At 52.0% G+C, this 18622-nt stretch overlaps 2 protein-coding genes across 4 annotated transcripts in view; one reads left to right on the top strand and one right to left on the bottom strand.

Annotated features, from left to right (window-relative positions):
* Positions 1-6559, top strand: part of SLC35D1 (solute carrier family 35 member D1) — a 7055-nt gene extending 496 nt beyond the window's left edge. The window contains exons 3-12 of the mRNA XM_021404969.1: positions 34-120; positions 217-284; positions 392-463; positions 1066-1134; positions 1581-1683; positions 2073-2165; positions 3911-3978; positions 4222-4300; positions 5101-5183; positions 5909-6559. Coding sequence (XP_021260644.1) covers positions 34-120; positions 217-284; positions 392-463; positions 1066-1134; positions 1581-1683; positions 2073-2165; positions 3911-3978; positions 4222-4300; positions 5101-5183; positions 5909-6017 — 831 coding nt within the window. The 3' untranslated portion in view covers positions 6018-6559. The remainder of the gene's footprint in view (positions 1-33; positions 121-216; positions 285-391; positions 464-1065; positions 1135-1580; positions 1684-2072; positions 2166-3910; positions 3979-4221; positions 4301-5100; positions 5184-5908) is intronic.
* The window catches only part of MIER1 (MIER1 transcriptional regulator), a 32310-nt gene continuing 21225 nt past the window's right edge, over positions 7538-18622 (bottom strand). For 2 of the 3 annotated variants that reach the window (XM_021404964.1, XM_021404962.1), the window contains 9 exons: positions 18253-18385; positions 16680-16756; positions 16297-16369; positions 13984-14135; positions 13356-13437; positions 12351-12445; positions 11728-11855; positions 10981-11120; positions 7538-10520 (listed from right to left, as the gene is read on the bottom strand). In XM_021404964.1, coding sequence (XP_021260639.1) covers positions 10195-10520; positions 10981-11120; positions 11728-11855; positions 12351-12445; positions 13356-13437; positions 13984-14135; positions 16297-16369; positions 16680-16756; positions 18253-18385 — 1206 coding nt within the window. In that variant the 3' untranslated portion in view covers positions 7538-10194. The remainder of the gene's footprint in view (positions 10521-10980; positions 11121-11727; positions 11856-12350; positions 12446-13355; positions 13438-13983; positions 14136-16296; positions 16370-16679; positions 16757-18252; positions 18386-18622) is intronic. The other variant, XM_021404963.1, reaches the window with a different exon arrangement.

The raw sequence follows: 18622 nt of genomic DNA, 5'->3' as shown, positions 1-18622 counted from the left end.
TGCTCCCCATCACGTCCCTCCGCTCTCTCGCAGATGCTGGCCACGGTGGCGGTGCTGCGTGCGGGCAAAGCGCTGCGGGTCCTCAAGTTCCCCGACCTGGACCGACAAGTCCCGCGCCGGGTGAGCTGACCCCACCGTTGTGCACCCTCTGAGTGCCATATCGGAAGTGGCTGCGGCGCTCTGACCCTTGGCTCGCTCTGTTGATTCCTTTTCCAGACCTTTCCTCTACCTCTCCTGTACTTCGGGAACCAGATCACGGGGCTCTTCAGCACCAAGAAACTGAAGTAAGGACGGGGGGGGTGCTGGGGGCACCGTTGGGTGCTCCCATGGGGTGACTGGGGGGGGTGCAGGGGCGTTCTGGACACCTCACCCTGCCGAGCCTTCCCCGCAGCCTGCCCATGTTCACCGTCCTGCGGAGGTTCTCCATCCTCTTCACCATGTTTGCCGAAGGAGTTCTGCTCAAGTGAGTTTCCTTGGTGCTCCGGGACTGGGGCTCGAGGGTTGGGATCCTGTTCTCTGGGCTTGGGCTTGTGGCTCCGAGCTGGAGAGTGCGGGTGGGAGCAGGAGCCTGGCATGGCTGCATGGGGCAGCAGCGTGTTTCCAGCTCTCTTGCCTGTTCCCAGTGTGCCTACAGGGCTGGGGCATGGTGGGGTGCCCCTGCTTGCAGCAGCGTGCTTTTGCACAAGCTGTGCACTGCATGCTTGGGTTCGGGAGGTGGAGGGCACGGTGCCCGTCCTGCTGCTGCCTCCTCCCAGGTGCTGGGACTGGAGAGACCCAGAGCAATGCCCACCATGGACCCCTGGCTGCTGTGGGCAGGGTTGCAGAGCTCCCTGAATGCGTGCATTGCATCACCACTGGCTTTTCCTCCCCGTAAAAAAAAACAAAACAAAAAACTTGCCAGTTTTGTGGTGCTGCTTGTACGCCTCGGTTCCTTGCAATTCTTTTTGGTTTTGGTTCCCCCCCATGTGTGATGCGAGTACGGGCTGTTCCCTGCTGCTTTCCCTCCTGCCACGGCGGTTCTGTGTGTCCGTGGCTGATGAGGTGTCCTCGTTCCTCTCCTGCCAGGAAGAAGTTCTCCTGGGGCGTGCAGATGACGGTGTTCGCGATGATCATCGGCGCCTTCGTGGCTGCCAGGTGAGCTCCCCATTCCCCCCATTCCCTCGTGAGCTGTGGCTTTGCTCAGCACCTCACTCAGCCCCAGTGCAGCCAGCAGAGCCGCTGCGTGCTCGGTGAAGTGCAGTATTTGGAGGCCTTTCAGTGTGAAGTCCCGTCGGTGCACTCTGAGCCATTCACGGCACGAAGGAGACAGCTGGGGCTCTGCTTTTCTTGGAAGGAGCCACCAGGCTTCTCCTGGCACACGTATTGCGTGTGTCCCGGCGCAGAGGGTGAGCGGGGACCTTTTCCCCTCCAGACGTGCTCTGCAGGAGGAAGGAATGTTTTCCACTCTCCAGTCCCAGTCCTTCTCTCCATGATTAACTTTTCCTGACAGCTCACCGACAAACAGGAGCTGGAGCAAATCCCCCAAGCGCCGCGCTCAGTGCAGCCAAGTGCTCTCACTGTGTTTTTCCCTCCTCCCCCAGTGCTGACTTGGCGTTCGACCTGGAAGGATATATTTTTATCCTCATTAACGATGCCTTAACAGCTGCAAACGGTGCCTACGTGAAGCAGAAGCTGGATTCCAAGGTAGGCTGCCCCTCCTCGTGCTGCTCAGTGGCGGCCTGCAGCCTTGCCACCTCTCCTGTGCCCACGGTCCTGACCCAGTGCCACCGTGTCCCTTGTTCAGATGCTGTTGGCTCTCCTAGCCCCAAACTGCCCTCCTGGTCCTTGAAGCCTCCCTGTGATGCTCTGCTTTTGGGAGAGAGAATGGGGTTGGCTCGTGGGCAGCACGCTGCCTTGCACAGAACCCCTTCAGCAGACTTGGAAGGATCACAGAGCGGTGTCTGGCTTGTGCAGGCCGCTCTGATTCTTGGTCTCCTGGAGCCCCATGCAGCTCCCAGCCCTCAGCACTGACATGAATGAGGGTTTGTTCCCGCCCGGAGCCCCGCTTACACACAGCTGTTTCCTATTTCCAGGAGCTGGGGAAATACGGCCTGCTCTACTACAATGCACTCTTCATGATCCTTCCCACCCTGACCATTGCCTACTTCACTGGAGATGCGCAGAAGGTAGGAGCCCTGCCCCAAGGGCACAGCCCGTCCTGGCAAAGCATTGCCTGGAGAAATGCATGACTGTTTGTTCTAATGCACTTCTCTGCAGCTCGGCCTTTGTGCGCAGAGTGGCAAGTGCTTCAAATGTGACACCGTGGAGTGGCTCCCTGTCCCCAACCTGCACGCTGCCACGTGGCAGCAAAGAGGGGTCTGGGGTAGAGAGGGGAAACCGCCCGACAGCAAGTAACTGCAGGGCTTGGCTTAAAAGCCACAGATCTGTTGTGTTTGGGCATTTTTGTAATGTTGGAGGAATGGGGAAGTGTGAGAGCAATAAGTGAAACCAACTATTACTTAATACGAAGGAGTGCGGTATTTTTAGTCCAAATGGGTTTCTGCAAACGCTGATCCCTCCTCGTCACTGCAGCAGAGCGCACCTTGGAGCTGTGCTGTTGCCCCTGCACGGTGTGCTGTGCTGCAGCCCTGCGTGTCTGTGCTGTTGTGTTATTCCTGCCCTAATTAATGTCTGGCTCCACATGGGGAGGGCCCGGCAGCTCCCCATTAGGAGCTCAGTGCCACGGGGCCGGGCCTCGGTGCCAGCCGCTAAGCTAACGGTTAGCATGGAGCACTGAGCGGGGCTATAGCTGGGGATAAAGCACTCCTTTATGGACAGGGCACTGTGCAGCCTCTGTTCAGCTGCACAGAATCTCCTCTTACTGCTTTTTTTTTTCCCCCCCCCCCCTGAATAAACTTCTTTTCCTCGGCTGCGCTCCTGGCGCTGGGCGCACAAAGCTGCACTGTTGGGGACCGTGCGGCCATGCACGCCGCAGCCGGGGCGTGGAGGTGCTGGGGGCTGCTGGGTGCCTGTGCAGCCTCCTGCCCTGCTGCTGCTCGTGGTGATGGGCTGCGGGCCTGCAGCAGCAGCAGCTGCTCTGCCCTGAGGAGAGGAGGCAGTGGTTGAGGTGGGCAAAGCCCCCGTGGAGCATGGGAGGAGGCAGGGTGCAGCAGGGCCGAGCTGGGGACGAGGCACCACGTGCTGTCACAGGGTACTGCGATGCTCAGGGGACGTGATCACTCCATCTCTTTGTAGGGGCTGCTTTCAGTGCTGCTATGAGCTCCTGCCCCCACCTTCTCCAAATCTTGGTGTGGCTGAGCCTGGGGGCGCCTCTGGTCCCCCTGTCCCCAAGCTGGGCCCCCCAGAGCTGTACCCAGCCCCTCAGCCAGGTCAGGTTGGGGATCCCTGAGGAGGTGACCCTACAGCCTCAGATCCCTGTGCCCCCACCGCATCCTGGTGCTGCTCCTCCCTGGGTGAGGGATCTGCACTCCTTGAACAGCACCGGGCCTGCCCATACCTCCGCATTGCTGCTGCAGCTCCTCTGCTGCTGGACCTGGCACGCTGGCCCCAGTGTCAGCAAGTGATGGAGGGCACCCGTCTATGCCACACAGTGCCCGTCGTGGTGCTGGGCCTTGCTGCGGGCTCCGGCCCAGCACTGGGGGCCGTGCACATTGCAGACCCCCCTGAGGCTGAGCCTGCTGCTCCTTGCAGCTTTTGGAGTGCTACAGGGAGAACTGGGCAGGTCAGCATGGGGCTGGGGTTAAGGAGGGAAATGATGCATTACCAAGCATCCCACAATGTTCATATTAAATCTCTGTGTGAACTCTTCATCCAGTGGGATGAAGGCTCTTTGGTTGCGGAGCTCTGCCAGCCCGTGTCGGGGTTTTAGCTTTTATCTTGCTGCTGTGTTCTGAGCCTCCGTTTCTTGCAGGCGATGGAGTACCCGGGCTGGGCAGACGTGCTGTTCATCGCTCAGTTCACGCTGTCCTGTGTGATGGGGTAAGGCTGTGGGGCTGGGAGGGGGGCACCTCTATTCCTCCAGCACCGTGTTCTGGGGCCCTGAGTCATCCTGGATTGGAAGGAGGACTCTTTTAGCCCTGCTGTCTTTCAGCAGCGCCGGCCCTGTGGTAGATGAGCATCGTTCCTGTGGTGGATGGGAGCGACTGGGTGCGGGTCAGGGCGAGGGCTGGGTGCTGAGCTGCAGTGCGTCCTGGGCTCTGACCGCGGCCGTTCCTCCCGCAGGTTTATTTTGATGTACTCCACGGTTCTTTGCACTCAGTATAATTCTGCTCTTACAACTACAATAGTTGGCTGCATTAAGGTAAGCGGCGGTTCCGCTCTCGGGGCGAGCGTTGAACTAATTAGTGCAGTAATTACTGCTCGTCGCACGCATTAAGCAGCCGCTGGTGCGTGGGCTGGCCGAGTGCTGGGGCTGTGCCCGGCGGCGCTGCGCTTTCCAATGCCACGTGGCTGCCGCCCTGTGAGCGTGCGGCCCTTCCTGCTGGAGGCTGAACTTACTCCAGCGTCAGCCCCCGGGCATCCCCGCTCTGCACCGCTCTGGTTCCAAGAAGCCCCTGGGGAAGGGGAGCTGGGGAGGGAGCGGTGCTCAGCAGCGCCGGGAGCTGAGTGCTGGGGCAGCTGGTGCCGTGCAGGGGTCACCCCGTGCTCGGGGTGCAGTGCGGAGAGCTGTGGGTTTGCGCAGCTTTTGCTGCGTGGCGCCGACTTGGCTCGGCCTGGGCAATGAAGTGCGGAACACCCAGAAATAGCCGGGTGCTTCTGGGTCACCTCGTCCCGTGGTGGAACGAGCTGGCTGCAAAAATAGGTGATGGGTGCTCCTGGGTGTGTTCTTCTGGTTTTTCTGCCCTGTGTGAGCTGCCCAGCCAGCAGGGCTGGCCCTGCAATGGGGGGTCTGCAGCCCTGTGACCCCCGTGGGCACCTGAAGCTGCACTGCTCGGCATCAGAATCCAAGCCCCTATTGAGCTGCGTCTCCCAGTGGCTCTAACCTGGCCGCCTGTAGTCCAGGGTTACCAGCACTTCTGTATTTCAGACTTCCCTGCACTGTTTTCAGAAACGGAGGCACGTGCTTGTCGTGCAAAAACTCACGTTCTTGTTTCTCCGCAGAATATTTTAATAACCTATATTGGGATGTTTTTTGGAGGAGACTATATTTTTACATGGATGAACTTCATTGGTCTAAATATCAGGTAAGGGCATGGAGGTTTTAAACTGGAAGAGGCTCGATTTAGACTAGATAGCAGGAAGAAATTCTTTACTGGGAGGTGGTGAGACGCTGGAACAGGTTGCTCAGTGAGGCTGTGGATTCCCCCTCACTGGAGGCATTCAAGGCCAGGCTGGGTGGGGCTGTGGGCAGCCTGGTCTAGAGGGAGGTGTCCCTGCCTATAGCTGGGGGTTGGAACTAGGTGCCCTTAAAGGTCTCTTCCAACCCAAACTGTTCTGTGATTCTTTGGAGTGAGTCTTTGAGCTGCTCTGGGCAGGAGCAGCAGCAGCTGGGGTGCCCAGGGTCTGGGGTGCCCAGGGTCTGGGGTGCCCAGGGTCTGGGGTGCCCAGGGTCTGGGGTGCCCAGGGTCTGGGGTGCCCAGGGNGCCCAGGGTCTGGGGTGCCCAGGGTCTGGGGTGCCCAGGGTCTGGGGTGCCCAGGGTCTGGGGTGCCCAGGGTCTGGGGTGCCCAGGGTCTGGGGCAGAGCGTGGCCGTGGGGCTGCGGTGTGCTTCAGCTGCTGCCACTTTAGGAAAGCAGCAAAAAACACTGAAAAGGAGGGGAGAAAACAGGTGGAATGTGTATGCTAGGAACTTAGAAAGGCAGGCTGCTTCCTGCACAGAGCGCGCTTGGGGATGCATTCAACAAACTCTGGCTTGGCAGGAAAGCAGGGGCCGTTCTCCCCCAGTGACGCGTGCTGTGGCTGTGTTGCAGTATTGCAGGAAGCCTGGTGTATTCCTACATCACCTTCACGGAGGAGCAGCTCAGCAAGCAGGCCGAGGCGGGCAGCAGGATGGATATTAAGGGCAAAAGCTCCGTGTGAGCACGGAGGCGAGCTGCTGGGCGCACGCGCTGCTGGGCTGATGGCTGGCGGGACGCGGCGAGGAGTCGGGGTGTCTGCTGCGGAGTCACGGTGATGCTCTTTTGATTTGCACAATCCAGATCGCTGCCTTCAAAAATGACGGGAAAGGTGAATGACTGCACGTGTAAGCATTGATCTAATTAAGTGTGATTGACTGTGAGGGATTCCTGGCTGCTAAACGACGCGGAGGTTCGGCTCGGGCCGGCGGTGCAAGGGATTGAACTGCAGAGGACTCAGCAGCTGGAAGAGGCACAGCAAGGAGGTGCTGGCTGTGCCAGTGCTGCAGGCTGTTCCTCGGGGCAGCGCTCGGTGACCCTGGTGCTGGGTGTCACCGTGTGCTGCTGCAGGCTGTCGGCTTGGCTTTATCAGAACAGGGTTTTAACGCACTGAGCAGCGGGGACTGACTTCTAAAGGGTGTCTTACACAGCACTTCTTTTTAGATCTCTCTCTTTCGATTGTCTTTTGATTTTTTTTTTTAAGCAAAAATTTTTTTTTTTTTGGGATTATAAAGAAAAAAAACAACAATTAGTGGAGGGACGTTTTTGTACACTTTTGTTTCTGGAAGAGATGAGCTGGCGGTGGGACCGATGCTAAAGCAGCCGCGTGCTTTACACGGTTCCTCCTCGCGGGGCTGATGCTGTGTGGCAGCTGCACACAACCTTGCCGTGCTGCTGCTCCGGGGCAGGCACAGCTCCCTGCCCCCCGAGCCCGGGCAGCAGCGTGGGGCTGGAGAGCTCAGCCCGTGTGCTGTCCCCTGGCTGGGACAGAGGACGAGGGCAGCCCCAGCGCAGTGCCCTGCATGGCTGAAGGCTCGGGCTTTGCAGCAGCTGCAGAGCTTTGCCTGCCTCAGGGTGATGAGGAAGCGAGCGCTGGGACAGAGATCCCCGGTCCCTGCAAGTTCCTCTCCACTCTGGTGCTTGGAACGTGGCTGTGCTGAGGCGCTGCCAGTCAGGATCTCCATTCTGGTGAGAGCTTTTCTCGTTTGCTGTCGAATCTACTGGTTAGATTTATGGTCCAAACAGGTGAAATATTTTTTTAAAAGCTTATTTTGTTTGTAAATGTGCACACTTGGGTGCCGGGGCCGGACGGTATGGCGTACACTGGGAAAGCAGAGCTCCTACCACAGTATTTTCTATGCTATAAATCTACTAAAATGTTTTTCTACGCAGAATCTATTTACAAAATGACCAATTGAGGGATGAAAGGGCGACCTTTTTATTTGAATGTACGGCAGGGGGTGTCAGTCAGTAACAATAGGGGTGGGGGGGGGAAAACAAGGATTTCATGTGCCTCAGTATTTTTGTACTGGCTTCCAATAAAGCAGTGACCGTCCTCCTGCCTCGCCTGTGCTTTGCAGTGCTGCAGCCAGGGCCGTGCAGGTCGCCCAGCACCGAGTGGCCTCGTACCCAGGAAGGCTCTGCCCCCTCCCCCAGCCCCTGTGCTGCTGGCCCCGTGCAGGAACTGGGGATGCAGACGGTCTGTTTACAAAAATATTTTAATAAGCTTTCTCAGAATCGCAGACAGGGAACAGGGATAAGACAAGGGGAAGTACTAACAGTGCAAAATTACTAGGTGTGACAAAACGTATCAAAACTCCTTGTAAAGTCCGCGTGGCCGTGGCCTTTAGGCTTTGACTCCAGGTGCTGTTGGAGGGGCTGCAGCTCGGGCTGCGTGGAGCCCTGACCCGCGTGGCTCCGTGCTCTGTCCCGTGCAGCAGGGCACAGTTCTTCTCCAGCTCCTGGGCTCCACCTGCACTGAATGTCTTCTGAACAAAACCAGAGTTGAACAAAACCAGTTGATGAACTGCCTAGAATTCCAAATGGCTTTAGTAGTGCAATGACTTCTCAAGGGATAGTGGCCGCGGGTTGAGGAACGTGAACAAAGTATTGCGTATAAAACACCGGCAAGAACAAAAGGAGAATTAAATATTCTTAAAGTCTAGCTGAGCGTTAACATACTTGTTGATTATGGAATGTCTCTTCTATTATCACCAGAAAAAGGTAAGAAAAAACAAAGCAACATTCCTGAAAAGATACACGGTGCTGTATTTCACACACAAGCCTGAGACGATTTAGGTACTTATAAACTTACTGATAAAGTTTCCTATCAATTTTTGGAAGTATTTCCAACGGGCGAACAAAAATGTGTAACAAGGAAATAGAAAGCAGGGCTCCGGGAGCAGTGACAACCCAGAGCCCGTCTCTGCGGGAAGGCTGCGCCACTTTGGGTTTCTGTTACAGAAAGAGATTGCAAAACCAACGGCAAGCTCTGGGGCAGCCACGCTGGAGCCCTCCCCACCTGCGTGCCTCCTCCAACTGCTGCCTCAGTGCAGGTGGGGTCTGCTCCACGTGCCCACAGCTCTGCTCAGAGCAGCTCGGCCACACGCTGTGGGGCAGCAGGTGGTGCCTGCTGTTGGAGCTGCTCTGCACCCAGAGATGCGGCTCCTTTCCCCCCCCCTTTGCGGTCCCAGGGCACGAGGCTGAGGAGCACAGCCCCGTGCAGGTGTTTTTGAAGCCGTAGGACCACACGGTTAAAGCTGGAGTTGGGAGGACTCCTGTGAACTTGAAGATCGTCTTAGTGAAAATAAGCGCAGGAGGCAAGACGATGAATCCTACAAGCAAACCATTTTTCCTATTTTTAGTACGGCAGGACGTGGAGCCGTGGCTTAAAAAAAGAAACACGACCGACATTAAGGACGTAACCCCCACCTCAACCACCTGAAGCTGGGGCAGCCACAGAGCTCCTAGCACGGCAGTGCTCCCTGCCAGCTCCCTCCTTGGGCAGGTGCCGCGCTCCGTCCTGGCGCTGTAGCTGTGCCTGCGCTCTGCCACACGCTGTGTGCGGCGCTGCTGCTCCCTGGGCAGCATCCATCCCCATCAGGTCCTCAGTGCTCGGCTGCGGCCGCCCAGCGCCGCCTCAGCCATCCCCTCGTCTCCTCCGTGCCATGGAGGTGCAGCGCGGGCTGCAGTAGCTCCATGGCTCATCTCACAGCTGGGCTCCTTGAGCGCGGTGCTGACACGAAGCTCAGCATGAAACGAGAGAATGTAGCAGGACAGCAAGAGAACTCGTGCGGGGCAAGCACGGTGCCCAGCCAATCCTTCGCAAGCGCTGTTTGCCATCAAGCAAGTCAGAAAAAAAAAAAAATCATGTTTTTGAAATCAAATGACTTCTAACCATGCTTGCTGTTCACGACTTACTGCTTTAGAGAGGACAGCACGGTGCTGCTGCCTGACACGCGTTTTTTTTTTCCTGGGTCTAATTGGTTTGGTTTGGCTTTTTTTTTTTCTTTTTTTGTGGTTTTTTTTTTTTCTTTCTTTTTTTTCTTAGAAAAGACCTCAGCAAAATAAAAGGAAGCTGACATCAGACTCAGGATATCAATTCTCTCATAAAAGTTTACCAACTGTACAAGCTAAGAAAATTAGACAGGCTTTTGTTTTAAGAAAGGACAGTTTGATCGAGACGGAAGTACTGTAAAAATCTTTCAAAGGCTACAAAGAAATCTGGAAAAATACAGAACGTATTTCTTTAGCCCAGATAAGAATATGGAAAGACATCATTGATGTCAACAATTTTACATAGACAAACCTGACCTGGTTTATTTACCCTTTAAAACTTCTCTATATAAAAATAGTTGTGCTCGTCACTTTCAGGATTCGGGCGGGTTCCTTACCCCGAGCTCCGCAACGAGTCTCTGTGCCCACTCTGCTGCTTGCCTTGGGATGCGGCGTTCGCTCCGACTCCCCTCAATGCCTGGAGATTTCAAGCAGCCCCTGCTTTGCCGAGGACGCTCTGCTCGCCTGCACCGTGCTCAGACACCGCATTTCCCGCAGCCTCTTGGGCTGGAAGCATTTCTACAGCAAATCACTCATTTGTTTCTCAAACGCTTCCGAGCGCCTCCGTGTTCCCAGAGCTGCAGCTGGCCCCCCCCCTCCCCCCCGAGGAACACAATATTCTGCTGCTGCTCTGCAGCGCTGACACAGCCCAGGAAGCGGATCTGCGGCGCCGAGCAGAAGCTATTAGAAAAAAAAAAAAATCTCAGCAATGTTTTACAGAACGGGATTCTGCGAGGTAACCCATCAACCCTGAAAATTGTAGACACCCAAGATTTACTCCAAGGAATAAAATCAGCTCCTATGTTTCAGTCTTCCAGCGTTTCTAGTTCTTCCAGCTTCCCGTGGGAGTTTGCTTCTTGGAAGAACTCCGAAGAACCAGGGCTCTCTTTACCATTGCTATTAATTCTTCTTCTTTTTAGAGGTCTTTCATTTTTTTCTTCAAAATCATTTTCATTTCTTGAAGTCGAATGAGCAACTTTGGGATCGAGGGAAAGACTTTCAGTTTCATACCCATTTGTATCCAGATCTGTGTGAGGGGTTTTCTTGCCCCCAGTAGGCCCGTTGACGTGCAGTCCTTCTGGTTTTGCTTCATCCTTACTTGGCATCTCGCCCGGCCCATTAGCAGACAGCCCTGTGGTACAGACACGCCGTAAGAAAAAGAGCAGCAGCAGCATAAATGCACAGAACAACAAAGCAGAAGCCCACTGAATGGAAAAGCCAACGCTGGATTCACGTCCTCTGCCCTTAGAAGCAACAGCAGCCAAGGCTGCGTCCCAGAAGCCAACCCCGCTACAGCTGCAGGTGGATTGTCCTCACCTATGCAGGCACCAAAGCTTCCAGTCTGCTTCAGCCCCAACCTCCTCCCTCTTCTTGCGACAGCTTTTACTCCGGATCCTTCAGAACGCCTGACTCTTGCTTTTAAGGTTCTGCTCCCTGAGAAGTGATGATGCCCCGGCTCTTTTCCCACTCCTACCTCCCCTTTGCTGCCCTACACCAAACTGCGTTCCTGGGACAAGCCCTGGTGCGCTGCAGGACAGCACAGCTCCCAGCTTCCCAGTATAGGAGCTTGCAGCTCTGCTGTGGGCGCTCACCGTTCTGGTTGCTGCTGCTGGTGGTGCTGTCCTCTCGCTCGGACTGGCTGGTGCTGCTGTTGGAGGCTGTGGGCGGAGGGGACGGAGCTCTGCTGGAGGCTGCGCTCTCACTTTCATCTAGGAGGCGGTCCATGTAATCTCTGCAGAAGAGGGAAAGCATGTTCAGCAGGTGCAAAAAAAAAATCACTGCGTAGCGTGGGAGCGACGAGGAAGGAAGGAAGGCACCCTTCCCTAAGGGAACAATCAGAAAATACACTGCAGTTTCACACAGCCCCACAACGCTCACAGAAACACTCCTATAAATAAGCAGGAAGAACAGATAACTGTAAGAAAGCTTGGGGAATGCATAGTGAGAGAAGCCCTAGGACAGGGCATGGTGTTGGCCAACCAGTACATTTCAAAAATCCCATCTGAAATTTGTGGCTAATGCCTTTGTGCAAAACATGTATTTAAAAGCCAAACATCTATTTGAAAGGATTCTCCATTTGCAGGAACGTTACATTTGTGGAACACTGCACCAGAGAACACACTCCATGAAAGAGCTGTTCCAACTGCTGGCCTAACTCCCAACAAATGTATGTTGGCAATTACACGACACACGCTGGTATGTTTTTCTTTGGCTTTTTTCCTGCTGCAAGCCGGGACTGTGACGTCCCCAGGCTGTCACTCCATGTCAGAGTGGGAGCAGTACAAAAGAACCATTTGGATCCAGCACGCAGAAGCACACGAGAATGATGCGCATCTTACGTTACGCCGGGATGAAGGTTGTATTTCTTCTTTCCGAACCGCGTCTGCTGCGCAAAGAAATCGTAGCGCTCGGACTTCTTCCACATGTAATAAAACGCTACGCACTCACCGACGGATCGTGTTCGTACCTAGGAAAGAGGCCGTGAGCATTTTGGTGCCTTCACGTCCATGTTTGTTTGCCAGCAGGCTCCCACTTGCAATCAAAAGGTGCAAAACCCAAAGCCGCCGCTTCTTCACCCAGCATACAAATATAGGGAACTAGTGACTCAAAATGCCAGAGGCCCAGGAATGAGAATGCTTTTCTGTGCTGCTGAGGGTAGCTCACAGGGCTACAAGCAGAAGCTCTGGGAGACACACTCAGGTCTGTTTCAGCCCCAGCAGGAAAGCAGGGTTGGGCTCTAGGAATGCCACCCTACGCAGGGCAGGTTTCTGCGCTTTCCTGACCCAGGGGGTTACAGAGGATTCAGGACTCTGACAAAGCAACGTGACTGACACTGTGATCAGAACTAGAAGACGTACATCATAGACTGACTTGAGACAGAAACTGAGCACGAGAAGTTTACATTTCTAGTACAAAAAAAAAAAAAGCAGCAAGAACTACATTTAAAATCAGCATCACATACCTTATTTGCCTGAATGACATGAAAATCCTTGCCATAGACTTTCAGCCCTTGTTCAAAGTTCCTGCATTCTTCTTCTGTCCAAACAGATAATTCTTCTAAAGCAAAGAAATGCAGTAATGAAAACACTGAACATAAAAGCATACGGCCAGTAACAGAAAACGTAAGTGACAGAAAACACATGTGGCGTTCAAGTCTATTACACCATCTGCAAACCAATGAGAACCACCTCCAGAAATGTGGCCTAGCACTACGAAAAGGAAGATTCTCCCTTTCAGTCGGGAGCTGGGAAATGCTGGCTGGCCTAAGCAGCGTGTTGGCAGCACCATCAGCAGCCAGCAGCCTGTGGGCAGCCCTGCCAGCCGGGGGCAGGGAGGAAGGGCTCAGACAGCTGCTGCCAGAGCAGCACCCAGGAGCACAGGGAGCAGAGCACACGGGAGCGCATTGCCTATGGACCCAGGACAGTTCCTGCGACCTGCAAGAAGCTGTTGCTGTGATGAGTGCAAAGACCAGTAGTAAAACAGCAAATGCTTCAGTCTCCAAGGGGAACTTGAAGACTTGGGTCTTAGTGGCATATCTTTCCAATAAAAGGTGTAAGTGCCCACTCTCCTTTAGCTAGAACTGAATTATGTGATTTTATATATGTTTGTTCCATTAACTTTGATGACTGTAGAGCTCTAAGAACAAAGAATGGAATGCTAAAGAAATGCACCGTGCAGTTGCTAAGAAGTCATTTTAAATTTTAACTCACTATTAAAGTGACAAATATAAACATCAAGCTTAATTAACAGAAAGCTAATTTACTTGCTCTCTTTAGGGATGTACTTGCTTACACTACAGCTGCCAATTCCATTCTCTCAGAGAACAGAAAGAGATTCACTGAAGGCTGCACTGCAATGAACGCTGCTGGGTCATGCCTGCACACGGGCAGGCTGCAGCACAATGCCAGTGCCCGCGCAGCAGCAGGAGAGCCAATGCTGTGAGAGCACGAGCAGTGTGTGTGCTCACCTCTGGCTGCCTTCACATTAAACCTCAGCCTTCGTAAAGATTCCTCAGTGTCAAAATTGCACTTAACCAGTTCGTACAAGGCCTGTAAAGACAAAAAGACAGACATTTAGTACCCTAAATGATGCTCATTTCACGTCGTGCCACAGAAACAGCCTTCATAAATCATTAAGACTTATGTCAAAAAAGGTGAAAAATAAACTTTTTTAAGGACCATATTGCAATTTAGAACAGCACAATGACCATTTCCTGGTTACATTTCCTACCTCTTAACTACACAACCAAGCCTGTGCTCAAGTGAAGTATTTCAACATTTTCACCCATTGCATACATTTCCAAAATTGATTTTTTTTAAAGAAAATTCATGAAGCTTCAAAAAAACTGTAACTGAAAGTACTCACCTATGCACAATTACTTACACATAAAACTATGCGTGGATGCATAAAGCAAGGTGAAGTCAAAGTTAACGGTTCAATATTTGTTGAGAGGAAAACAAAGCCATTGCGTTTCTATTTCCAAAAGGAATAAATAAGCCGTTTCAAGCCCGATTTTAATTATCGGGAGTAAAATAAAATGAAGGAGTAATTCATTCTGTAACACTAAGCTAAAAATGGCACCTCTCGTTCCATACCTGCTCGTTGTCCTTAATGTGTGATCCCTCAGGAATGGCATCCAGGCCCTTCTCGTCGCCCGTGCGCCGTGATGCCTCGTTAAGGAACTCAATCACTTTATCTTCTGGTAAGACGTCAGGATTCCACAACAGCTGGTCGTCGTTCTCATACACTGAAGTAAGCAGAGGAAAAAGAGAAGCAAGCTGAAACAACAATTAGGGAAGCTTATTCTCTCTTGTAAAGCCAGCACTGATGAAACCTTGGAACATCAGCATCAATCCACAGCTCAGGGCAGGTGGAAGATCAGCTCACAAACATGATCCTGTGAACAGGACTCTGTACCTTACACTGTCTTTAAATCTCTGCTCTCAATGCTAGGACTCATGTACAAAACTCCAAAAATCCCACTTCTCCGTCCTCCTGACAGACACTGCTCAATCCCGAGGCAGCAGAACCAGAGCCCAGCACTCCCCACCCTGCACTTCTTCCATTGAGGCAGCGCAGCTTTGCCGAGAGCAGCAAGGTAAACTATTTCAGACCAGAAACAAATGACACCTGTTTCCTCGCAAGACGATTAGGACCAAACACACAGAAGCCAAAAGCACGGTGCCAGAACAGCGTTCAGCACAGCGCAGCAGCCCAGCGTGGGAGGCTGAGAGCAGCTCTGGCACCTCTCGGTTTTCAGAGCTACCCTTTGGTTTTCACATCCAAGCCTTCTGAAGTTGAATTCTCTTGGTTGAAATTCTCTAACAGCAGCTGCTGGTCCTCCAGGCACAGTCAGAGCCACTAGGTTCACACAGCACACACGGCTGATCCTTCCTCACAAGAGCAGGGCAGAGCAGCCAAAAAGCAAGGTGGCAAGTACTAGCACTTAAGGTTCATCTTAAATGCGAGTACTTTTGTGTATTTGTTTATGGGGGCAGATCCAAAAGGACTAGGCTTCTCGGAGAACAGGAAAGAAGATGGGATGTGTGCATGAAAGTACTAAATAGACAGCCTCAGATATTTATTTCTCAACTCTTGAACTAAGCTGCACTCATATTCCAGTTGGAGGCCTGGCAAAAAGATTTAAAACACGGAAAAGAAGTGGCACAGCTAACCAACCCCACTGCTACACGGAACTACAGCAACCCCAGAACATTAGTGAAAATTTAACTTTCCTCCTCACCAGTTTCAGCCCACGGTTCTGCACGCAAGACTATGAGAAACTGTTTCACCTGGGTTAGTGCAATGCACAAAACACCTCTGTCTTTTTTTATTGCTGGAGGCCAGAAGCCATTTAGAGCTGAGCAAACACCAGTGAGAGCAGGTGACCGATCCATAAAGCCTAATTTGCCACATCCCTGGTAAATACGTAACTCCAACTCTATTTTTCGACAGTAGCAGGAAAGCATGGGAGGAGCAACTTCCTCACAGCTAAGAAGTCGCGTTGAATGTATTTGTATTTTCTAACTTACTGTTTTCTCTTTTCCATGGAAGCTCCTGACTTCTCACGTGGTTTCAAACGACATTCTCTTCAGTGTCTCTGGCTACCCAGCCCGGAGCTGTGTCATCCCCAGTGTCAACCTGCTCTCGGCCAACACCAGCAGTGACCACGTTTCCAAGCTCTGGCTGGACCAGGCTGCAGTGCAGCTACAGTGAGTGGAGTGAGATGATCACCACCACCTGAGAATGTTCTCAGGTTCTGAGGCTGTGCTGAGTTTTCTGCTGGTTAGCATATAAAAGCTGCAGTCTCAAACCGACCTGCAGCGTGAACAAATTCTTGGTAACGGGTTGAACAAGCAGGGAAATTCCTGCTTTTAAGCTCGAGCTGGGTTTACGTGTGTCTGCCTTTCCTTTCTCCATTGTACTGACAGCACACTGCCAAAGGCTTGTAAGAGGAAAAGAGTTCCTGGAAAACACTCCACGAGTAGAACAAGGGGTTCTTTAATGCTGATTGAAGAGCTGTAAGAGGTGAAAATCAAAGCTGCTGGTGCCATTTCACCTCTTCAACAGGTTAATCCAGCAACATCATTTCTTTACCACCCCTTCACATGAACAGTACAAACCAGGTGAAGAGGTTAACTTAACTGGCATGAAAAACTTGTGTCAACTACCAAGTTAGAATGGAAGGACTCAACAGGCCAGCAATATCATCTCTCTTTTCCCCTCAACTCAAGCTCTGGTGGTGAAGTACACGATGAGCTACAGTTTGAGGTGATGGTTCTATTCTTCATTTGAAAGAGCTGTTGCATTCTGCAAGACACGTGATGTGAGTCCAACATAGCTGTTACTTTTCCCCACTAGAAAATGAACTGACGCACAGTGACAGTGGCAACAGTGCCGAGTCTCACCTTTTTCATTCTCTTTGTATCTGCACATGCCAGCTGGAATTTCAGCTTGAAACATAGAGCCCACCATGATTTCCTGTTTTGAAATAACAGAAGCCAAAAGTTAAGCAACAACAGCCTTGCAGTTTTTTTGTTAGCAAGTGAAAATGTAACTGTATCATCCTTTCTCTCTTAAAGCTTCCATCGCTCAAAATCTAAAACAAACCTGTAAGTAAGCATTATAGAGAACTGCATTTTTCATTTTCTGGGGAGCTCTTTAACACTTATTACTACAAAAACACTTGTACTTGTCAAGAAAGAAGGGAGAATTGTTGTGAGATCTACAGATCAAAGCTACTAGGTAACATCTCAGCTCATTACTCACAGAACAGAGTTTGATAACCGACCTTAATATTTACCTTTTTCCAGTCTTCTGAGGGAATATAATCTTCATCTTCTTCCGACTCCTCTTCTATTTCGCTGTCTAGGAGAAATGAGCCAAGATGTACACAGAGCCACGCCGGGGCGGTGCTGGGTGAGGGGGGGACACGGGCAGCGCTGCGGCCCCGCTCTGCCTCCCTGCCACCTTATCTCACGCTGCAGAAGCACGCAAGGCAGGCCGGCTGGCACTGCTCAATGCTCCAGCAGTGACTGCTTTCAAAACGACCCACCCAATGTTTGCGTTTAGAACGGCTCGAGATACACAGCAGGCTATGAGGAGTGAAGGCACAAATGAATGCATCCATCCGTTTTAGTCCTTCCTCATGGAAGTCTGTTTTCCCTCGCTCAGCTGTGAAGCAGTTGAGATGATCCACATTCACTACGCACAGTTACATCCTGAAGGTATTCTCGCATGCACATTCAGCATCCACATGTGGATTTCAACCCCATTTTTGATGAGCTCCCCCCTTTGTCGCTGCCGTTCTCTCTCCCTGCCAGCAGCTGCCATTGAATTTAAGGTAAACTACAGCCCAACACACAAGAAATTCACAAGCGTGCTTCTGTCAGCCTCACTGGGATTCAGTAGGCTTGGATGTGCTGCTCAGCGATGCACAGCAGTGCTTCGAACAGATTACTTAGGATAAGGGCTGACAACAATTTTAGGCTCTGTGATATGGGGTAGGTGCCATTCACAACGCAGCGAAAGCAATCACAATACCTGGCTCCTGTATAGCAATATAGCTATATATAGCATATATAGCATCAGCACTAAAATGATTTACACATTGAATTCTATTTTATGCATAGCCCAACACCCTAAGAACTCAAAAGCTAGCGCAATACACGTGTGTTATCCTAAAGCCTAAAAATAAGGGCTCATTTAAGATATTTGCAACCCTCTGCACAGCTACACGCTGGGGTTCCTTGATGGTTTTGGATTAAAATAATCCAGCCCCGAGTGAGCGAGGGCGGGCAGCCGGAGCTCCAGCAGGAAGGTAATACCACACGGAACAGGCAGGTGCTGCTGAGCCCCTGCTGAGCGCTGCCGTCGCACAACGCAGCAGCGTGCAAGGCTACGGATTCCACACAGGAGCATGTGTTAGAAAGATCACGTTCCTCACTGTACAAATCAGTCTCCGAAGCCATTTGCTGCACCTGGACTCCGCATGCAAGGATCTCTTCCTGAAGGGCACACCTGTACAAGCCAGGATGTGGGTGTCATGGAATGAAAGGAGTTACGCTGGCTGAGATGCTTTTCCAAACCATTTTTCCACAGATTTAATCCTTTAAGGAGGGAGCATCTGCTCTTACAGAGGACGCCTTCTCCCCAGAAGCTGTAGCGTTCTGCTAACAATAGGAGCTTCTGGTTGCCTACTGAGTGTAATGGAAATCAAAAACAGAGCTCAGAGAACACACACATGTTGCATAGGTATCTGGATGCATACTTCATGAACAGAATACTGGTTAACTAACTAAGCTGTCTGTAAGCAAAGGTTGATCACTCAGAGGTAGCTGTGCTTAGTGCCAAGCCGTACGTACTTGTATCGAAATATTTACATCGACGGGGGCGAATCAGCTCCTGTGGGTCCTGAGAAGCAACCGACGGTGCTGGGTCGTCATTGGATGACTGAGTCTCATCTTCCTGACCTGATGAATCCTTTATGGTCTCCTCCTTAAATACAAAGAGGCAAAGAGGAGGTCAGCTGTACCTTGTGTGCGAGAAACACTATTTGGGCAATATTTTTTCCAAAACTGTCGACATATCAAAACCAAATAGCCGTTATCTATCTGAGTTCAAGTGGCTGTTGTGCAGGTTGTGGTGTGTCCAGACCGAGCCACAACAAACACGTAAGCACATCATATTCTTCATTGACCATAATTTGAAGCAGATCAGATTTAACACTCGGAT

This window comes from Numida meleagris, chromosome 7, assembly GCF_002078875.1.
Source record: "Numida meleagris isolate 19003 breed g44 Domestic line chromosome 7, NumMel1.0, whole genome shotgun sequence".
Taxonomy (NCBI): domain Eukaryota; kingdom Metazoa; phylum Chordata; class Aves; order Galliformes; family Numididae; genus Numida; species Numida meleagris.
This window is presented reverse-complemented; position numbering and strand designations above follow the sequence as displayed.